The 22,794-nt window shown below is 40.6% G+C and overlaps 2 protein-coding genes across 3 annotated transcripts; one reads left to right on the forward strand and one right to left on the reverse strand.

Moving 5' to 3' along the window:
• The first annotated feature begins 524 nt into the window (after positions 1-524).
• zdhhc15b (zDHHC palmitoyltransferase 15b) lies at positions 525-5,799 on the forward strand. The gene is made up of 12 exons (XM_077022809.1): positions 525-782; positions 1,331-1,357; positions 1,547-1,641; positions 1,775-1,895; positions 2,267-2,336; positions 2,517-2,549; positions 2,676-2,796; positions 2,992-3,124; positions 3,379-3,505; positions 3,842-3,954; positions 4,334-4,405; positions 4,500-5,799. Exons 1-11 carry the CDS (start codon positions 665-667, stop codon positions 4,381-4,383), a joined length of 1,008 nt encoding a protein of 335 aa, XP_076878924.1. The 5' UTR covers positions 525-664; the 3' UTR covers positions 4,384-4,405; positions 4,500-5,799.
• LOC143527530 (uracil phosphoribosyltransferase homolog) lies at positions 5,020-22,766 on the reverse strand. 2 transcript variants are annotated; one of them, XM_077022811.1, is made up of 7 exons: positions 22,092-22,766; positions 21,964-22,005; positions 21,704-21,773; positions 8,052-8,114; positions 7,793-7,954; positions 6,646-6,744; positions 5,020-6,556 (listed from the first exon to the last, which is right to left on the reverse strand). In XM_077022811.1, the coding sequence occupies exons 1-7, from the start codon at positions 22,308-22,310 to the stop codon at positions 6,450-6,452; spliced, it is 762 nt and encodes a 253-aa protein (XP_076878926.1). In that variant the 5' UTR covers positions 22,311-22,766; the 3' UTR covers positions 5,020-6,449. The 2 variants fall into 2 exon arrangements, with proteins under 2 accessions (XP_076878926.1, XP_076878925.1); XM_077022810.1 differs by having other exon boundaries at positions 21,964-22,006; positions 22,087-22,766.
• Between the last annotated feature and the right edge of the window lie 28 nt (positions 22,767-22,794).

Genomic DNA, 22,794 nt, shown 5'->3' on the forward strand with positions numbered 1-22,794 from the left:
TTTAGAGCCACATTGGTTTCACAGAGATTACAGTATCTTCCTCCTATCAAGAGTTCGAGATGACCAGAAACGACGTTGTGAACGTGTTCATCACTGTGTCCAGTCCAGAGGGACCGTACTGGTCCAGTCCAGAGAGACCGTACTGGTCCAGTCCAGAGGGACCGTACTGGTCCAGTCCAGAGAGACCGTACTGGTCCAGTCCAGAGGGACCGTACTCGGGTTCAGTCCAGAGGGACCGTACTCGGGTTCAGTCCAGAGGGACCGTACTGGTCCAGTCCAGAGGGACCGTACTGGTCCGGTCCAGAGGGACCGTACTCGGGTTCAGTCCAGAGGGACCGTACTGGTCCAGTCCAGAGGGACCGTACTGGTCCAGTCCAGAGAGACCGTACTCGGGTTCAGTCCAGAGGGACCGTACTGGTCCAGTCCAGAGGGACCGTACTCGGGTTCAGTCCAGAGGGACCGTACTGGTCCGGTCCAGAGGGACCGTACTGGTTCAGTCCAGAGGGACCGTACTCGGGTTCAGTCCAGAGGGACCGTACTGGTCCAGTCGGTCAACCTCACTCTCCCTCCACTTACAGGGTCGATCAATCAAACGCAGATCTCGTTTGGGTTTCGAGGGTTTATTAGTAGATGCCAGAGAAGATGACAGCAGGGCTGGTTGAACATGGCTCTCTCTAGAGGACTAAAGTGCTGTCAGAGGATCTTCTCTTGGATCCCGGTCGTCATTATTTCATGTGTGGTCCTCTGGTCGTATTACGCCTATGTGTTTGAGCTTTGTTTTTGTGAGTACTATTTGTTCTCATTCAGAAAACAATTTGGCTAACTTGCTAGCTAGCTAATAATTTTGTGTGGGCCGTTAGCAGTATCCAGTTAGCCCGTTAGCCGCTAGCCGTTAGCAGTATCCAGTTAGCCCGCTAGCCGTATCCTGTTAGCTAGTTAGCCCGTTAGCCGCTAGCCCCCAGCTGTGTGGCACTACCGTTAGCGCTGTTGTGTCCGGGGTTGCTCGTATGAGGAAGCGCTTCTCCCGGACCTTTAAACCAGACTTCGCCCGGTACCCGTCACACATAGTTGAAGGCGTTAACAAGCTGAAGTCCGGAGTATTTTAAGTTCTTTAGCTCTGTTTTAGTTAGAGGAACTCTGCGTTTTCCAACGTTACATGACATGAATGACGACTACCAGTTTATTCACTGCTGCAATCCAATGAATTGAAGTTGCGAACATCTGTGACAGCTCGACATGGTTAAATAAACACAAGTAAACAGGTTTTCTCTACTGTGTGTGTAGGCCCATTGATTAGTGGTGGCTCACATTACTTATGTTTGTGTTGCAGTCACTCTCCGAAATACACTGGAGAAAGGTAAGATCCTGTACCCCTTAAAATACAGCGTACAAACTCTTAATTACATGATTCTGACACCTTTGATGAGAAATATTCCAAGTAGAAGAATAGATCATGCTTTAATTACACCAGAAACTATCAGATCATGGCCAGTACTGTCTTACCACTATCACGTTAATGAATTAAAGTAATGTGGTTTCTCTGTAGTCGCATACCTTTTGGTGTTCCACGTATGCTTTGTGATGTTCTGCTGGACCTACTGGAAGGCCATCTTCACTCCACCTTCCACTCCAACCAAAAAGGTGGGTATCATAGTCTTTTTTATTTTATTTATTTTTTTGTTTATGAAATTAGGTTGCAAAGATCGAGTTTTCCTTTCATCCTCATGTAATGTCAATTAAAACTAGAACTAAAGTACTTTTATTTTTGTACCAGTTCCAGCTCTCCTACAGTGATAAGGAACGATACGAGATGGAGGAGAGGCCAGATGTGCAGAAGCAGATCCTGATACACATAGCTAAAAAACTTCCGATTTTCACCCGGGCTCAGTCTGGAGGTGATGCACCAAGCCCTTGTTCTGAGTTTCCCAAGCATTTGAACATCATTCTTCATTTCAACTACTGCAGTGGCTTCTCTTTTATTTACTTAAATTTGCATTTGATTGAAAGCTAGATCAGGTGTTGTTATGCAGTGTTTCTCATAGCTGTGCCGTTCTCTTTATTTATACTCTCTGCACTGGAGCTGCAGTGTTGAATAGCCTGTGCATTTTGGCTGATTGCACATAATAGTCAATTTGTGTTACTGAGTCACAACAGTATAAACTGTCAGCTTGTGATGTTTCGTTTTGAAACAGTAAATGGAAACTAAAGTGGGACTGAATTCAAATACTGACTCTGTGGTGTGTGTGTGTGTGTGGTGTGTGTCTAGCTATCAGGTTCTGTGATCACTGTCAGTTGATAAAACCAGATCGCTGTCACCACTGCTCGGTCTGTGAAACGTAAGTCTCCTTTACATTTGCATCTTCCTCATCCCATTCATTCTCAATGGCTCTGGAAAGCGGATCGCCATCTGTGAGACTCATGTAATAGTTAGAAGGTGCTGTTGGCCAGGAACTTGATGTTATCTGGGCAGATATCTTAATTGTGTTCAATTTAATTACCTGTTCCTTTACTTGTAGGTGTGTCCTGAAAATGGATCATCATTGTCCGTGGTGAGTGGACGCTCTTTATTTATCATGCTGTTAGCTCTCAAAGGCATAGGATCTAAGAACAATAAGCACTGCGTTTCCTGTCATTTAAGGTTTGCCTACCTGTATTTTGCTCTCTCTGCTTCTCAGGGTGAACAACTGTGTTGGATTCTCAAACTACAAGTTCTTCCTGCTCTTCCTGTCTTACTCTATTCTGTACTGTGTCTTCATTGCTTCAACAGTGTTCCAGTATTTTCTCAAGTTCTGGATGGTGAGTGTTATTGTTTCTAAAATAAACTGACCTTTGCCATGACACTTTCCTCTAGTGGCTAAAGCATAATTGCAAATTTGCAACTATATTGCAATTGTATTGCAAAAATCTAGATGAAAGCGACTCACAAGTAGCAGTGGAGGAGGAATGCTCTTGCAACTTCTCTCAGTTCCTGCCACCTTTTCTCTTTTGCAGGAGGAGCTTCCGAACAGCCGTGCGAAGTTCCATGTGCTGTTCCTTCTCTTTGTGGCTCTCATGTTCTTTGTCAGCCTCACATTCCTTTTTGGCTACCACTGCTGGCTGGTGGCGAAGAACAGGTCCACGCTGGGTAAATAACTACTTCATATTCCCTTCACTGTTCCTATTAGCCACTCAAACATGATGGTGTCTGTTACTCATTGTTAACTTCATGGTGTCCTACTAAAAGAATGTAAACGGGGGTCATGTATGTCTTTGTCCATAAATTGTGGTTCTAAAAACTAGCGATGACTTCAACAAGCTTAAACACATACAAAGACTGGACTTTTTGGCTTGTCCTTTTATTGATATTTCCTTCTAATCCCCCCCCCCCCCCCCCCCAAGAGGCTTTCTCTGCACCAGTGTTCCAGAACGGTCCTGACAGGAATGGATTTAATGTCGGCTTCCGCAGGAACCTTCTCCAGGTCTTTGGGGAGGACCGGAAGCTTTGGCTTTTCCCAGTGTTCACCAGGTGAATAAACTGCACCTTAGTGCTACAACTGTCCTCATTAGCAGATACAGATTTAAACAATCATGTATTTGACAACACTTAGCAACAGGCATTTTCATATATTGGATTATGTATGTAACTTGCATTTCCCATTTGAATTTCTATATATCAATCAATCAAATTTTATTTATATAGCGCTTTTTACATTTTTTTTTTTTTTTTTTTTTTTTTTTTTTTTACAACAGTTGTTATATATGAACTCTGTTGCAGACATGCTACATTATGACAGCATCCCAGAAAGTTACATGAGCATGTATGCTGCTAATGTTGCAATGGTGTGTGTGCCTGTGTTCTTAGTCTGGGCGATGGCCACTGTTTCCCTCTGAGGACGCTGAGTGAATCTCAGAACCCTTTACTGGGCAGTGAGGAGAGATGGAGGGATGGAGGAGGATCAGATGAGGACACCACAGGTGAGTCTACATTAAAAGGGAGCTCAGTTACAGCCGCTGACCAAGATGTAATCAATAGCAGCTGCATAGCCCTCTTCTCATTTTGTCTCTCTGTGTCTCTCTCTCAAATCTAAACAAATGGCTGCTATCTGGAATGCCATTATGTTGCACATATAGATAGAATGGGATATAATTGTGAGATATGATGCATGGAATGTAAGACATCTCTAGAATTGCACAAGTATCTCTAGAATTGAGTATTTATTTTTCAAATTTTTGCAAATCTGTAGACATTAATCAAGTTATGCATCATAATATCCATGTGAAATACCAGTGGTTGCAGTCAATGGTCAATGTTTGTATTCCTCTTACATTCCTCCTTGGAATAACTTTTTTCCAGATGGTGAAGGGAATAATGATCCATCAGTCAATATAGTAATAGAATCATAGTTTATGGAGGAGATACATTTTGGTAGGTATTATCTTTTATTTTTGATCAAGGTTTGATATTGTGATGAGCATGTGATGGGTAAACGTATTGTGACTTTATTTTTGATATTGACCAGAGGAGCACTTTCAGCTGCTTTAAGCATGAACTTTAATCAGCAATTGAAGACAAGCACCAAACATTGATACAGAGACTGCATTCCAAACCCTGGAAGATTCCAGAAAATCATGTCCACAGAAAGCCAAACAGATGGATTAACCATTGAGTGGACATGTCCCTGTTTTTATTTTTAAATGATCTGTCCTGGATGTATTATTATTTATCACCCATGACATCCATTCCCAAAAAACCCTTAAAAGAAACGTCAAGGCCAATCACTACATGTCCCTAGAGGACTGCACTTGGTTACTTTCTTGGTCACTTGCAGAAACTGTCCTTGAATATAAAATGTGTCGGTGGCTGCTGGTGACCATGCGTTTATGTATGATTCGGCTGGACCTACAGAAGAGGGTGGCCACCATTTTGAGACCAGTCAGTCTAGATACTTCTGTTCCTTTCCTTAAGAAGATGAATGCTGTGCATCTGCTGATCACACGCAGAGTAACTCCACTAAGATCGTGTTGTTTTTTCTCCAAGCCTTAACAATGTTAAACTGTGACTGCTTTGCTGTAAACACACAGTGGGGCAGCAAACTTTACTTTTTTTTTTTATTTTAAGTAAATGTTAAAAGTGGTATTGTCTTATGTTAATATAAAGAAACGGGTGTTTTCTTCATGTGTATGCAATGAAATGCAAATGTATATTTTTTTGATTCATGTTTATTTTTGATTTTTCCTTGGTGGGGAGAGGTTAAGTATTATCTTTATCAATAATTATTGTAATTATTTATCAGTTATTAACAGTCATTCACAAATCTGACTTAATATCTTCCAGTCAATCACTTTAGAATATGTCAAGAGTGTCCTAATAAACTGTAACCAGTGTTTTTGCAGCAAAGCCTAGTTGTGTTCTTCATCCCAGTTCTAGTGGGCTGTACCCCTGCATTCTGGTGTGTTAACACAACACATTGTCTAATGAAGGAACGTCTTGTCTGTTGGGGCATGAAATGTGTGCTCCACGTGTCAAACACAAGGTACTGTGGTGTATGTACTGCTGTAACAGACACCTTTATTATTTTAGTTTTTCCAACTAAAGACCTCATCTTGCACTGTTCAAATGTAATTCAAGGATAAAACTTGCTGTAATGTTCATGTCATTGTCATTACATTTTGAACTCAATTCTTGTTTTCATGTTATGTAAATGTGTTTATGCCTGCCTGTATATATGCAATGTGATCCTCTTATTGTAATATTGTTTTTGAAAACTCTATTCATACCATAAACATTACGTTAACAAATGTTTTAAATGGTACAAATTATGCATTCTTCAAAATCACTGCATATGAAAGGTTTTAACAAAAGTCATTCAAAGGTTAAAAATAATGAATAAAACACCCTTTGACCCAAATGTCTTTGAGAGTTATATGATAAACCGACTCCATATTAAAATATGTAAGTGTGTGTCTAGTATCAGCAGTCCTATTTATGCGAGTGTCTCTGGGTACCAAACTCAAGGATTACTGTCTTAGAATCACTGATGTAAATCTGTTTTTTTCCAGCTCTCATGACCACATTTATGACTAGTTAAGAAACCAGTAAACCCTTCTGGGTGGCAACACACCATGGCCATGTGGTATCATGTCACTAGTCACTGGGAGCTTCCACATGGGTATTTTGATTTGGCACCAGATTGCATGTAACTAGGTGACCGTCTAGCGAGTTGAGTTTCTAAACCAGCCCAAGGTGGCTATTAGTGATGTGGTTATCACTGAAAACTCCCCAGAACATCAGCAAACCAGAAAATGGCTGTGCCTTAAATATACTTTCACATAAATAAATAAACATAATTGACACAGAACTGCAAAGCACTTGTTAACAGGCATAATTAGGCACTTCAAACTTAATAAACCATTTCACCAACTTATCAAATGTCTAATAGCTCTAAGAAGCAAAAAAACAAAAAACCCTATCAGTCTGTCCCAAAGTACCTCTGTCCAAAGTGGCAGGGAGCTATAGGATGGACCTCAGTGGTCAGTATTGTGATGTCTGGAAACTCTTCAACAATGGACTTAATCCCTATAAAGGACACGTTGAAGCAAATTTGTAAAATTCACTTTAAATTTTAGTGTTTCAAATGAGTTTGTGCTCACTGTTCACGTTCTTACCATGAGGGGTAGAAAAGAGGCTGAGCAGTATGATGTGTGAGGTGTGGACGCCGTGTTCGATCAGCACTCGGATTGCTTCCACTACAGTGCTCCCACTACCTGCAGCGTTCACAACACAGGGAAGTCATGCTATCATCATTCACAAATCAGCTTGCAATGTGCTTTTCAGATTTCAAATGGCAAGTGTCTTGTTTCACTTAATTTGTCTTTTTCAGCAACACTGAAACATGATGCACCTCATAAACACTGCTGTACCCTTTACCTAAATGTGACAGCATAGTAGATTCAGGCTCATTCATTCATATTCTAAAGTGCTTAATCCAATTCAGGGTCACGAGTTGTAGTTTGATGTCCCTACCATAAATAAAGGTTTAGAGTTCCCCTCATAAATGAATAGTAAAGTAGGGTCTAAACACTCTGTGTGTCTCTCTTAAATAGAGTTATCTTTATTTTGTCTCTCACACTGGCACAAGGACAATGAGTGCACAGTAAACACATCATGCCATGGTCCTAACCTCTTCCACCCTCTCTGGGAACGAATGAATGTTTTTGAAGAGCACCGATGAAGACATTGTGTACAGTGCCGATTGGCTTCAACCATCACACAATGGTTAAGTGTATTAACGGCGGGCGTAAACTACCCATTACTGTGCTATTTTGAGGGCCCATCCTTGTGCTATTCAGCACTTGGTAGCTAACTGGCAGGCGCTGTATAATTTCCCTGTGAGAGCTGTAATTACCCTCAGTGGCTGAACGGTGGCTGAATGAGCCAGAAATGTGGACCAAGAAGTAAAAGGTCAGCAGAGTGGCAAAGGTGGACGCTCTGGGATTTACGTCTTAGCAGAAGGCGGTGAGGCAGGTGCAGGTATGCATGTACAATTCACTGGATTTTAGCAGTAGTGGATCACCACAAATTGTGAAAGCTGGTGAATTACCTTGTTAAATCTGTATGGAAAATTACCCTCTCAAAATAATGTAAAATTTTCATCCGGTATCAAATGAGACAAAACCCCCTTAACCTGTGTTCTTCATCCCATTCATAATGGTATGAATAGTATGATTTTTTTTTTTTTTTTTTTTTAGGAACTTTGAAAGTTCTTGGAGTTTTTTGGAGAAATGTCCACAGGATTTTCACCCAGCAGCTTACTCAAGATAGGATACATGAGCAGGATTTTGCGTCTGTAAACATCTGGGGGAAACTTTGCATAGTAGACTTTGGCTTTCAGTGTCTCCTCATCACACTGAATGAGGATCTTGCCGATGCGGATGGAGCGACAGCAGTCTCTCAGGCCCTGCTCCATCGCCTCACCTGAGGATTCACAAACACAGAAACTGTCTACCTGCAACTCAGGTATCTTGTGTTTGTCTGATGAACTATAGCTTATATCCCAGGAAACATGACTGACCACTGGTCATTATGCTGACGCCACAGTTTCCTCTCTCAAACTTGACTCCTTCATACTTGTGTCCTGCAAGACAACAAAGCAGTTATGTGTGAATAGTGAACATTACAGCTGATGCTTCAAGCTTAATGTACATCTATTTGTTGCAGATACACACAACCCTTTAGAATGAATGCAACAAATTCAAACTCAGTATTTCACAACTCCACACATTTCATGTTACTGATCAATTTCTTCTAGAAAGTCAACCAGTTTCTACTTTGTTCACATTGAATAGTTTTAGCCTATAATCCTACTTATTATGAAGAGCAAGATTTTACCCTCACCTTTAGTGTAACTGTACAGAGACTGGCTGCATATTTAAAAGTAAATAAGTTAATTGATACATGAATGCAAAAGGCAGGGACTTTATGCTTTGAAGGTTCTTGTAGCATAGCAGTATGATTCAGACAGTGAACAAGAAGTGTAGCGACCTACATGTGGTTTCCCAAGATTTGGCTAATGCATTTGGCTCGGTAATGCATAATCTCTTATGGAAGGCGTTGGGGTTCTTCCAGGGGCCGGATAGGATTAGCAGGCTGGTTAAGGATTATTTTGAAGATATTCAGGTTAATACAGGACAATATGTTGGTGATGGAGGTGATAATTAGGCGGAGTGGTGTAGAGAGTGGGCTGAAGGTGGAGACAGCAGCAGCAAGGTGCCTGGTTCATTCCAGTCACGTCATACATAGATGACATGGTCATGCTGGCAACTACTGCGCCGTGTATCCAGAAGATAAATGATCATCTTAGGCGGACAAGGATTAAGATTAAATCTAGGACTGGGCAGGCTGTTATGGATCTGTTCTGCTAGGGAATGCTTGGTGGATTAGAAGGTAAAATCCATATGGAACCACTGGCACACAGTACACATCGATGGTGTTATTTGAGCCGGGTATGGCCTTAAGTCGCTGGGGAGGACAATATGGATTTTATGAGTAAGGAAGTGATTAGACTGTGTGGGGGCACAGCAGTGAATAAATATGGGTGATTTACTCAGTGTGTGATGTTATATTGCATAAAGCCTATAGTGGTGGCACTGTTCACACATGAATGGGGCCAGGTTTATTAGGTGTGGCATTATTCCCCAGGGACAGGTTCCGAATGTGGTTGGTTTAAACGAATGCTTGGAGGGGGGTCGGTCTGGGATGCCAGAGCTTCTGAAACTTCTGGAGATGTGTGCTTAATTCTGAAAGGAGACGCCCAGCTGATGTCAGCTGTGAAAAGCTTGAAGGTTGTGGTGTCTACTGTGAAGTGAGATGGGCTCTACGTAAAACTACGGGAGTTTGGCACAGGATATTCGACATATTACTCTGTGCACAATTACAACAGCAAGAGGTTCTGTAAAACAGCTGATTAGATACAGATTTAGTTTAGATTAAAATCACTTTTAAAAACATTATAATAGGTTTCCAATAGGTCAGTGGTTTACATACACCAAGTTGACTGTCTCATTAAAGCCTGGAAAACACTAGAATTGTATATGACTTTCAGAAGTGATTGGCCTTTTATTCATAATTAGGAACTTTGAATGAACCTGTTGCTTTATTTAAGGGCCTTCCCTTCGAACCAGTGCTAGTTCCCTTGATGCTATGAGATAAAACAGCCTAAGGTATTAGAGTAGTCCTGACTGATAACTCCAGCAAACCCTGAGAGGTGAAAACGGGTATCACTGGGTATTCAATGGGTATCACTCAGAATGTGGTGGGTCCTACGCATAACTGTAGTCATACTTTAGACTTGGTCTTGTCATTAGTAATTTAGTAATTCTTCCTCAGAGTGAGGCTGTTTCTGACCACAGCCTCATAACGTACGAGTTGTGTTTAACTGACTGTATTCATCGGCCACCCCGCTACCAAATTAAATGAACTATAACACCCAGCACCATAGCAGCGTTCACTGATATTTTACCAGGTCTGACAAACACTGATCCACCTGTAGCTCCAGAAGGACTAGAGCGTTTCACCGAGCACGTCGAGACTTCCCTTCGTACAGCTTTAGACAAGGTTGCGCCATTATGATATAAGAGAACCACTGAGAGAAAAATAGCGCCATGGTATAATGAGCACACGCGTAGTCTCAAACGAGCCACGCGGATCCTGGAGTGTAAATGGCGAAATTTGAAGTTAGAAGTGTATAGACTATCATGGAAAAGCAGCCTTATTGAATATAAGCATGCCCTCCATACGGCAAAGTCCTTATACTTATCGGCCTTAATAGAAAAACATAAAAACAATTCAGGACTCCTTTTTAAAACTGTTTCCAGCCTTACGAGGAGTCACGAACAAATCAATTCTCTATTTCCACTAGAGTGTAGCAGTAACAATTTTATGAAGTTCTTTAATGATAAGATTGATAAAATTAGGGAAAAAATTAGTAGTGCTATCTCAGAGCCTGTCAACATGCCAATGCACATTGACAGCTGTCTGGTCAGCTCTGATGCCCTGTTAGAGTCCTTCTCCCCAATTGGTCGTGAGGAGCTTATTTCACTGGTGAAATCTGCTAAACCCTCCACATGCATACTAGATGCTGTACCAACCCATCTACTTAAAGAATCACTGCATAGCAATGTAGAACCGTTGCTTACTACAATAAACTATTCTCTGAACTTGCAGTCATCAAGCCACTAATTAAAAAACCTGGTCTTAACCCCCAGGAACTGTCCAACTATAGGCCAATTTCTAATCTGTCATTCATATCCAAAATTTTAGAGAAAGTAGTTTCTTCTTAACTCTCTTCCTTCTTACAGACAGAACATGTCAGAGTTATTTCAGTCTGGATTTAGAGCTCATCACAGCACTGAAACGGCACTGACTAAAGTATTGAACGATCTCTTAATATCCTCTGATAAAGGACACATTTCTTTTCTCATACTGCTAGACCTCAGTGCTGCTTTTGACACCATTGACCATAATATTCTACTTACTAGGCTGGAGACACTCATTGGCATAAGAGGTCAAGCACTCTCCTGGTTCAGGTCCTACCTGACAGATCGTTACCAATTTGTACTAGTAAATAACGAATGCATTCAGAGCATTCTAGAGTAAAGTATGGTGTCCCACAAGGATCTGTACTGGGCATCATATTATTCTCATTATATATGCTACCACTGGGCACTATCATTCGTAGGCATGGTATTAGCTTCCATTGCTACGCAGATGATACTCAGTTGTATATATCTTCTAATGCAGATGATATCACTACAACTCTCAAGATTGAGAACTGCGTCCAGGACATTAAAAACTGGATGGCATCTCATTTTCTTCAACTAAATTCTGACAAGACTGAGATGCTGATTCTTGGGCCTAAAGCTGCTAGAAGCAATTGGGCTGATATTCCCCTTACCCTAGATGGTTTTTCAGTAACACCTAAATCTACTGCAAAAAGTTTAGGTGTCACTATTGATTCTGATCTTTCATTTGACAGACATGTATGCAATGTCACTAAGGCTGCCTTTTTCCATTTACGTAATATCGCCAAGCTGAGACACTTACTTTCATTAGCTGACGCAGAGAAACTGGTCCATGCTTTTGTCTCGTCGAGATTGGACTACTGTAATGGTCTTCTAATTGGATGCTCTAAACAGTCCATAAAGAAGCTACAACTTGTACAAAATGCTGCAGCTAGAGTCATAACAAAGGCTAGGAAATTCAATCATATTAGTCCCACTCTCGCCGCATTACACTGGCTTCCGATAAAATATCGCATTAAATTTAAAATTCTTCTGTTAACCTATAAGGCGTTAAATGGTCTTGCCCCACAATATCTGAGTGAACTCATTGCTTACTACAACCCATCTCGCCCTTTGCGCTCCCAAAATGCTGGATTTCTCCTAGTTCCAAAAATTTGTAAGACTACAGCCGGAGGCAGAGCTTTCTCCTTTAAAGCCCCTCAATTATGGAATAGCCTTCCAGCTCCAATCCGAGATTCTGACACAGTTCCAATCTTTAAATCTAGACTTAAGACCCACCTATTTAATCAAGCCTTCAGCTAATATTCCCCTTTTAAGGTGTAGGGCAGGGGTACTCAAATAGAAATGATGACGGGCCACATTTTATTTTTTCAATCACTGAGGGGGCCGGTTACGGGGGGTTTAGCGAACGTAAACTGTCGACGCATTGGGGGGGGGGGGGGGGGGGGGGGTGAACGCATTTGGGCGTCTGCTACCTGTTTGTTGTTGCCATAAAGGCAATCCCCGGCATCGTCTTGAGATCGCGGTGCGCAATTTCAAAATAAGAGCAGATTGAAAAAAAAGATTCCTAAAAAAAAAAAAAAAAAACACTTTTCAAAACAGCTCGCGGGCCAGAAATAGATATTTGAGTATGGGGGGTGTAGGGGCTTGGGGGCCCCCAGACATTGAGATTTCTGGTGATCTGAGATGTTGATGCTGTCATCCAGCTGTGTCTTGGCATCACTCTATTTGTGACTATGACTTGACTGGAAAGCAATGTCTCAGTGACCCTCATGCCTGTGGTCACCTCTGAACCCCTCCCTTTAGTTATGCTGCTATAGATTAGTCTGCCGGAGCCACATGCTCATCACTGGCACGTGAGCTATGTACATTTAAATCAATGGTGGTTTAAATTGATGTCCACTCAGTCTGTATTGTCTATCTTCTTTCATGCCTCCACCCAAGACGATTGGATACAGGCACCTGCAGGCACCTGGGGGATGGTCTGGCTGCCGGTGGATGTGCTGATGCCGGGGTTCACCTGGGGAGTAACACTGCAGTCGGAGCCTACAATACCAGCATCACTGCTCCGACACGGATTGAAAGCCTGGCGTTCATCAACAGACATTTACAGTGACAATATCAAAACCCAGAACTTTCAATTCTACCTTTTACCTAGTCTGATTGTGTGAATTGTGTGTGACTTGTGTATTTGTGTGTTAACGGGCCGCCCAATGGAGGATGGGTTCCCTTTTGAGTCTTGATTCTCCCGAGGTTTCTTCCTATTCCCCACCATCATAGGGAGTTTTTCCTCGCCACTGTCACCCTGAAACACACTAAAACACAAGGCAACATTAAAATTGGTCAGGAAATGTTCATTCCCCTGTTTTGAGGGGTGTTTTTACCACAGATCGTTTCGGACAAAACACCTATTGTTTCGGAGAACACTGCAGTGACGCTCGCGAAAGTATAAACGCCTCCACCGTTCGCGCAGGGTCGCGTGAGGTGGGCGGAGTCACGCGCTACATTTACATTTACATTTAGGGCATTTAGCAGACGCTCTTATCCAGAGCGACTTACAAAGTGCTTTGCTTCTGATCACAGAATACATCCTAGGAAATAGTACAGATAGGCCAGAATTCAAGACACCATTGAGTCAGACTACTACTAAACTACAGGAGTCAATATCATTACCTAGTGATTTGCAAGTTAGGCATTTGCCAAGAAGCACAAATAACCATAGACAGACATACAATTTAAGAACACGGCAAGTGGTATCAGCTGAGTTAGTGCTCTGATAAGAACTCAACAAACAGGTGAGTCTTCAGTCTACGCTTGAAGATAGCAATAGACTCTGCAGTCCAAGCAGCTAATGGAAGATCGTTCCACCATCTTGGAGCCAGGACGGAGAATAGTCTGGAGCTACAGTCACTCGCGAAAGTATAAAGCCTGGTTTATACTTTAGCGAGTGACCGTAGCACGTGACTCCACCCACCTCGCGTGACCCTGCGCGAATGGTGATGGCGTTTATACTTTCGCGAGCGTCACTGCAGTGTTCTCCGAAACAATAGGTGTTTTGTCCGAAACGATCTGTGGTAAAAACACCCCTCAAAACAGGGGAATGAACATTTCCTGACCAATTTTAATGTTGCCTTGTGTTTTAGTGTGTTTCAGGTTTGAAAAGTGCTGGAATTTAGGCTAAGTTGAAATTGTAACTACTTCGTTTCACAACAAATAGAATCCGTGTATCATTCGTTCATTTGATATTCAACTGAAAATCAAAATCGGAAAATCAAAAAACCATTCATTATTTTGTTTTTCGTTTTGAATATAAAAACAAAAAAACAAACCAGGCTTGTATTTTTCAGTTTTTTATTTGATGATCCAAACAAAAATAGCTAAATTAAAAATCGGATTCGGAGCCGAACTTGATTTTGATTTTTTAACTCGACCCATTTGTGTGCCCCGGAAGTTGTTCTTCGCGGTCTTCGTTTGACTGCGGTAAAGTTGGTTTCACGTTCGCATATTCGGAATTCTTTCTTCAATAATAAGTGCCAAAATGTGCAAATTCTCATTTCTGGCAAACAAAATAAATACCTACAACTTTGTTTACGCCAGGAATATACATATTTAAGTTGTATACAACATTTTATTTAAAATGTACTATTGTGACCGCTACAACGTCTAAGGCACTGTCTGCAATTTACATTAACACGGTTAACACGGACGCAAGTGGTGGTAGTAAAGGCCCCAGAGCACTGGGCACTCTGGTTTTTTTTTTTCTTCAATAATTTCAATATCTTTTCAATGGTCCATCATAAGACCACCAAACAAGTTGTATTACACAAAGTGCATCCTAAATACCAATCTACAACTTTTATATAGTTGTTATTTAGGATGCACTTTGTGTAATACAACTTGTAATTCAACGGGCAGTCATGATCTGATTGTAGGGAACTGGTCTTGTGACCGGAGGGTCGTGGGTTTGATTCCCAGGCTTGAGGCCATGACTGAGGTGCTCTTGAGCAAGGCACCTAACCCCAACTGCTCCCCGGGCACAGGGCTGCCCACTGCTCTGGGCACGTGTGCACCACAGCCCCCTAGTAATCACTAGTGTGTTTGTGTGTGTTCTAACTGCACAGATGGGTAAAAAGTGGAGGACAAATTTCGATCGCGGTGAAAAAAAATCACAATTGTCAAAATATGGCAAATTTATATGGGTATTTCTACCTTGCACCAATTTGTGGTGGTCAGTTTTTGTCTAATTATGTCAATAGCTTTTAAATGGTGCATCATAAGATCATAAAACAAGCTCTTATATATTAAGTGCAATCCTAAGCAACAACCTATAAGTCAGATATGGGTATTTCTACCTCTTACTTAATAGTGGTGGTGAGTTTTTATCTTTTAATTTCAATAGCTTTTAAACGGTCCATCAGAACAGCACCAAACAAGTTGTATTACATTAAGCCCATGATGACCAGCAACCTACAACTCAGATATGGGTATTTCTAACTCTTACCTAATAGTTATGGTGAGTTTTTATCTAATTATTTCAATAGCTTTTCATAATATTCTTATTTTATGAACAGCACATGTAAATACCCATGTAAGAGTTGTAGGTTGTTGTTTAGGATGCACTTAATATAAAACTACTTGTTTTTCTTCCCCATGACTGTGTAGCATACAGAACTAGGACGATTTTGAAATTCCCCCCGGACATTTTTTAGGTCTCAAAAGTAGGACATGTCCGGGAAAAAGAGGACATCTGGTCACCCTACCTCTAAGTGAACCGCGCCCACACGGAGAGTGCGCGACTTACGAGGCATACCGAGAACACACTTCACAGAAACACTCACGAAGGAATATAAAGGACCACAGCGATTATGAAAGGAAAACGCGTTTATATTATAAGTATGAATGCTGAAGTAATACAAGGCACAGAAAACACGGCAGAGACTAAAGTAAACGAGCACTACAAAACACGACAAATATTAACACCGGACCACTATCATCACTGAATACCCATTTGCTGCAACGTGCACGAAATCTCTGCATGCGTCTGACCACCTTCAAATAAATCTTTAATTAAACTAGTATGTGGTTCCAGTCCGGTCATGTTGTCTATACCAATATAGACCATGTTCCAATGTCTAGGCTACAATCAGAGTAGAACCAGTACTGCAGTGCACCCCCGTGCAAACGAAGACCACGAAGAATAAACATATCAGTAACTTCCGGGGCACACAAATGGGTCAAGTTAAAAAATCTAAATGAAGTTCGGCTCCGAATCCGATTTTTAATTTAGCTATTTTTGTTTGGATAATCAAATAAAAAACTGAAAAATACAAGCCTGGTTTGTTTTTTTGTTTTCATTTTCAAAACGAAAAACAAAATAATGAATTGTTTTTTTGATTTTCCGATTTTGATTTTCAGTTGAATATCAAATGAACGAATGATACACGGATTAAATAGCTGTCTGACTGAACAGTTCTCTTTTATTAGGTTAACAAATATGAGCCTCTTGTAATTCCAGGACGAAACATGAGAGAACGTGAAGATTGGGCGTTTTTTAAATAAACAACCATTAAATAATGTGATAAAAAGCGAATTATTTCGAATCATTTCGAGTATAGGTATAAATATTTTACTTAATTAAGTTTAACATGCTGGGAAATATTGAAATGGACCTTGAAAGTGACATACAAGTGCTTGAATTCCACCTTTTAAAGGTGTATGAACCCTGCAAACATGACTTTGTTGGAGCCACAGCGATTACATCATTTTCACTGCGCGGACCCTCGTGCCGCGTCAAGTTTTTTTTTTTTACGTAACAAACAACAATTCTCAAAGATACCATACGATATCCAAACAATATCTACAAAAACATATCACCCTTAGTGACATACATTCTCTATAACATGTACCTTGATATATTAATTAGTACAATAAATATCCCTTATGGTCACATAAACTGTTACATTACACATTAGATGAAGGATCATGACAGATACTTCACAAAGAACAATAAAATGTCTACAATAATTTGCATGACATAACTTAGAGACCAGAGAACATCAGCAACAAAGAAATAACACAAAAAAGAAAAATCGAATATAAGAGGGCATTTTGTATAAATAACAACCCGAGTGGATTAAATTAAGAAAGAGAGGTGACAGGAGAGTTTTTTTGTTTGAGGTTTATCGATTTTGACCAAGGAAAGTTTCAAAAATTGTAGTTCCTGTTTAAATATCCCCCATAAAGGTATAGAGTTTCCATATCTGCATTTATGTATATAAAATTTCAAGATGATAATCATATTGTTCACAAGATATTCTATTTTTTTATTCTTAGAAACATATCCATATAAAACAATATGAGAAGATAAGGGGTCTATGTTAATGGCGTTAGTGGTTAGGAGATCGTGCAGAGATTCCCATAACATTTTTATAGGTTGACAGAAAAAAAAATAGATGTTCTGTTGTTTCAGGTTCATTACATATATAACAGTTATCACAGTCAATTTTAAATCTCTGCCTTATAAATTCTCGCGACGCGTCAAGTATAAACCAGGCTTAAACCAGGCTTTACTGTGCGTTCACACCGAAAGCGACGGGTGCGACACGGCGACCGGAAGTCATTCATTTTCAATGAGAGTGAGCAAATCGAGCGACGCGAACAAGTTGAGCTCGGCTCAACTTTATGCAAATGAGCAGTGATGCGCGGCGGCGACTACCAATCAGAAAGTATGTTTGCACCCTCCTCCGAAACTGCACCTCTGACTTTGGTTCCTACTGATTATTTGTTCCGATTGAAACATGGAGGAGAGATTGATAGTGTCTCTGGATGTCCCGCACTTTACGATGTGTCCCTGTTTATTTACAGTAGAAAATGTTTATTTTTGGAGGGAATATTGTTCATTTATTAAAAAACATCTGCAATAAATTAGCATATACCCTATTATTGGTTATGATTTTTTTTTATTCCTGTTTGGTCTTCGGGTCTGGGGTAAAAAGTAAAAAAATTACAAACATTTTAGGTTTATATACTATATGTGTTTTATACACACAATATGTTTTATACACGCACTCCTTTATAATCATGTGTCCTGTCATCAATAGATTAAAATAAATAAATACTGCGTCCTGCTTTAAAAACGTGATTTGCATATCTGTCACGTGTTGCATGCCGGCGTGATGTTGGACACTCCCCCCACGCAACGCGATGCTGGCGACTCGGCGACGGAGAGCGATTTTATCGCTTTCGGTGTGAACCAGAGACCGTATATATAATGGCGCATTTCCACTAGGGCCTGCTTGGCGCGGTACGGTCCGATACGGATCGATTCGCAACGGAACGGTCGCGTTGTGTTTCCATTACAATGGTGGACCACCACAATGTGGGTGGAGTCGCTGTTGGCGCGCGGGTTGTAGTGTCGTGACATCATTTGTATGCGACCACAACACCGGTCGATGCCCCTTAACACATACCATTATAGTATCTTATTTATCTTTATTATTGTATGTGGTTGCTCTAATTATTGATAATAATTTGGTATTACTCAAACAGGCTGAACACACCCTGCATAAAAAGCATCAGTCATACAATCAAATGAAATCAAACTATTATGAAATATAGATATTTAAAGTACAACATATGTAAATAATATAGTTATAGTTAAAAAAGTGCAAAAAGCAAATTACCTAAAAATAACGTATAGCTTTATATGAAATAAATATTTATAGTACTACAAGCAACATTTTGTGTGCTTTTACTGGCGTCTGTCTCGCATGGTGTTCACAAGTTCGCCAAGCACCCCGAGGAAAGCCTGGTTGAAGGAAACACTTTCCGCCAACTCCGCTCGCCTCGTCAGTGGAAGGGGAATCTTGAACGTAAAAAATAACAAATATTAAACACAAGCATTCCCGTGAAAGCAACAACGATATAGCGTAACTGCACAAACTGTGCAGCACGTCATCGCTGCGCATGCTTTGTTTATGGCTACAGCTAACTAGCAACTAGCAAGGCTAAGAGCTAGCTATTGTACAGTAGTGACTGTGGTGGTAACATTAACTACAAACACAGCTCTAAATTCCTGCGTTTACAATAGATGCGTTCATATTACGTTCATATTACATCTTTTACGAGCCTAGTAGTAAAACTGAAATCACAATACACTCACCACTCTCCGTGGCCTCCAGCACCGACATTGCCGTGTCTGTCCAGCACGTTTTCTTTTCCGTTACTGGCTGGCCGGTATATGACATCCATTTGCTGGAACCATTTCCAGTCTTTGCGGTTTGCTCCGCTGCGTCCGTTAAGGTCCTTCACCGCCCGGTAATCGCGTTAAGCTTTTTTAGCTTGGGCCGACCGGCACTGCTGAGCGGACCGCTGGTAGCCATGAGTGGCCATTAGCGCAGAAACCTCGCTAAAAACCTTTACATTTCTAGTGGCCCCGTCCAGTTCGCCCTGGATTTTTTGATCGCTGATTATTAACAGAAAGGTTTGTACCTCGGCGTTTGAACAGACTTTGCTCCTTGGGTTTTAAAAATGGCTGAGGAGTCCATAGCATAGCGGAGGAGTCGCTCTCCTGACGCAACCTGTGACGACACTCCCTGGCCAATCAGTGTCATGCTGTTCCTCCACGTCACAGAACTGTACCGCTTCGGAACGGTTAGAACCTCGAGCGAGTCGGTACGAAAATAGTACCCGAAGGGGCCGGCTAACTGGGAACTGGTACTAATGGAAACACTCACAAACCGTCGCGAATCGAACCGTACCGCGCCAAGCAGGCCCTAGTGGAAATGCGCCATAAGTGGACTGGACGACGCGAGTGAAAAGTGAAGCCTCCGTGTGTCAGCTGCCCTCTAGTGGCTGGCTGCAGTACAACTTTTAACCCCGCCCATTCCCATGTAAGTGTACGGGCCGGACGAGAAACTTTGAATTTTTATTACACATAAAATACGTTTTTTGAGCAATTATATTTTGTCAATTCTATAACACCCCATTGCGTTAGTATCTCTCCCAGTGTTTTTCTCTACGATAAACAGATTTTATAGAAGTTATTAAGTGTTTACATTATTCTCATGTAAACAATTTTGCGCGGAAACCCAATGGCCAATTATCGACATCAGCAAAAATGATCGCGGTTAAAAAAATTATCGTACGATAAGTCGATAATGTAATTATCGCGACAGGCCTAACCACAGGACAACAAAAAAGGAACTACTGATGCAGTATAAGATACCAATGTGTCTACATCTAATCTTAGGAGAGAACTACAGTCACAGTGAAGAAAACTCTACTCTAAGATCAGCATAAAACCCCACACAGGTTTGCAGGGGAAGATAGGACATAGTTCCTTAATGCAGGAATGTTCTTTGGTCAGATGGAACATAAATGAAGTTGCTAAACCATAAGATTAATTTACATTTTCAGTTGGAATCAGTGCCAAATATGGACAACAAGAGTGGTAAGACTTTTAATCCAAACAACACAATCCCAACTATGAAGCATGGGGGTGGCAACAGGATGTTTCACCATTTTGCTGGAAAGGGGACTGGTGCTATTCAGGAAACAGATCATGACAAAGCATTATGTAGAAATCCTGAAGCAACATCTTGTGACTTTAGCCAGAACGTTCAATCTTGGTCAACATCAGATCTTGATCCTAAACAGTCAGTGTTTTGACAAAACAGCCTGAAGTATTGGAGTAGTCCTGACCGATAAATTGTATTTTCATTGTCCACTGTGATACGAACAATAACACATCGCAAAAGAGACAATGAAGAAAATATTAAGCCCAACTAGCCATGGGTTATTGTCCTGGTTCTGTTTCGTTTTCATGACCATTGCAATCTTATGTTGGCTTTCATTTTTTCTTGATAGTGCACTTTTATGTTAGTTTTTATTTGTTTCATTAAACTCTTACAGCTGAAGACTCACATTTGCTTCCTCTTTTTTCCCTTCCCATGTATTGCCCACAAATATTTTAAAGGGGACAGGAGAAATTAAGCTTCACCTTTTACTTAAACATTTTTTATTGTCTTATTGAAATATAAATAACCTTTTTAATTTCTTGGGTATTCATGTGCAATTTGCTTAATAAAAGTATCTGAAATAATTTATTTCTTTATTCAGTGAGCATTTTAACAGAGCCCCTGTTATAGCAGAAAGACATGGGAACTGTATAGCTAATATGCACTCTTAAACGTTCATATGTTGAACATTGTTATTGCATATTCTCTTCATTTCTTGTAGGCCTATACTGGAGTGGTCATCTGAACCTTGAACAAGCAGACTCAATCATTTACATCAGTACTGCAAGAAGGACTGGAGGAAACATTTTGGCAAAGCGTTGTGATACGTTTATGAAAGACAACCCTATGCATCTGATTTAGGATCAGCAATTAAAAAGGCAATGCCACCAAATATGAAATATATGTGAATTTCTGACACACTGAAATTACGATAGAAAATAAAACTTTCCAATAAAAATTTCCCATCTATGATTCTGAAAATGCAGTTCAGAAAATTAAAAAAGAAATTACAAACCCAAGTTTTCAGGAAACATATGGTAGTATTAATGTCTTTAGCTTAGGTCTATAAATGTCAGGCCTCAAATAATAAAAAATATATACAATGAACGAATAAAGTTCAATGATGCGATAGAGCCAAGTACACATTAAAAGTTATCATAGCATATCATAGCATCATTATCAGAGCATTATCAGAACTAATGACCACCTTCACTTAGGCTGACTGAGTGAAACCGAAAGTCCACTAAAGATCTTGTGCATGGTGTTCAGGTGTAGAAAAGTCTACAGCTGCACTCTTAGGACCCAACACTGCAGACAATGTGGACCTATAATTCCATGTTATTAAAGATTATTTAGGTCTGCAATTTTCATGGGAGAATAATCAACTACGAAGTTGATGTACTCACCTGTTGGTGTGGTCACTACACATTCTGTATATGGGATCTGATTTAATCCTTCTTCAACTACAAGTCTAATCTATAAACAAATTAAAAGTAGTTTGGATTAGTGTCGTTACAATTCTTATGCAAAATACTGGTACATTGGGAGCTAAGTTTAAATACATAAATTTTTCAGTAATGTTGAGGTAAATCATGAAAGCCAGTATTAGGTAGTTGGTTTCTTAGTTAACTACAAATGTCATGATGCACACTCAGCTCAAGCTTACCAGTCTATCAGCACAGAACACAAACTCCCCTCTACTAGTCGTCCTGTAGGGAAACGTTACAAAGCCAATTATCACAACATGTTTAAACAACATTTATAATTTCATATATTTTAGACAGCTCACTTGTCCCTTATAATAGTCTGTAGTTCTCGGACTTGGTCATTGAGGGGTATGAGTCTCAACTGCGGCCCAAACTGGACCTGGACCTCGCCGGGTAGTCCGGCCTCACACGCCTTCTCCTGGGACTCACTGTCCGAATTATCACCACTTACAAATCGGACCTGCTTCATAATGGCATTGTCAGAATTACTGCTGGTATGGGCGACCTGTTGGTTATGGCAAGGCATGTTCTTTTATACAACTCTGTCCGAGTTTAGACTCTCTTTCAGGAAGTATTCAGAAAGTCCTGAATGACGCTAGGGTAGCGCGTGTCCCACGGCGCGCGACAGCTCGGCGGATGTGCGGGGTGGCGCGCGAGGAACATGCGTCATATCCGGTCTATGGTTGGAGCGTGTTTGAGTAGATCTTTAAAAACGTATTCTGATTAAAACGCTGAAGAAAACTGATTATACCGCACATAACCTATGGCAGTACAGATATATTTAGTTTTTTTATGCAGAGGGATATTAATCTGTCCTGATAAACATTGAAAATCACAACCCTTGCCGTAAATATGAATATGAAGGTTGCGTGTATGTCTGCACAGATGGGTGTCAAATCTGTTACTTAAATTTCCCCTTTAAATAAAGTTCATCGAAATGTCTCTTACTTTAAATAAAACCCGAACAAACACACCTTCTTAACGAGAATATGAAATACTTTATACTCAAT

The sequence above is a fragment of the Brachyhypopomus gauderio genome, chromosome 11 (genome assembly GCF_052324685.1).
Source record: "Brachyhypopomus gauderio isolate BG-103 chromosome 11, BGAUD_0.2, whole genome shotgun sequence".
In the NCBI taxonomy this organism is placed as follows: domain Eukaryota; kingdom Metazoa; phylum Chordata; class Actinopteri; order Gymnotiformes; family Hypopomidae; genus Brachyhypopomus; species Brachyhypopomus gauderio.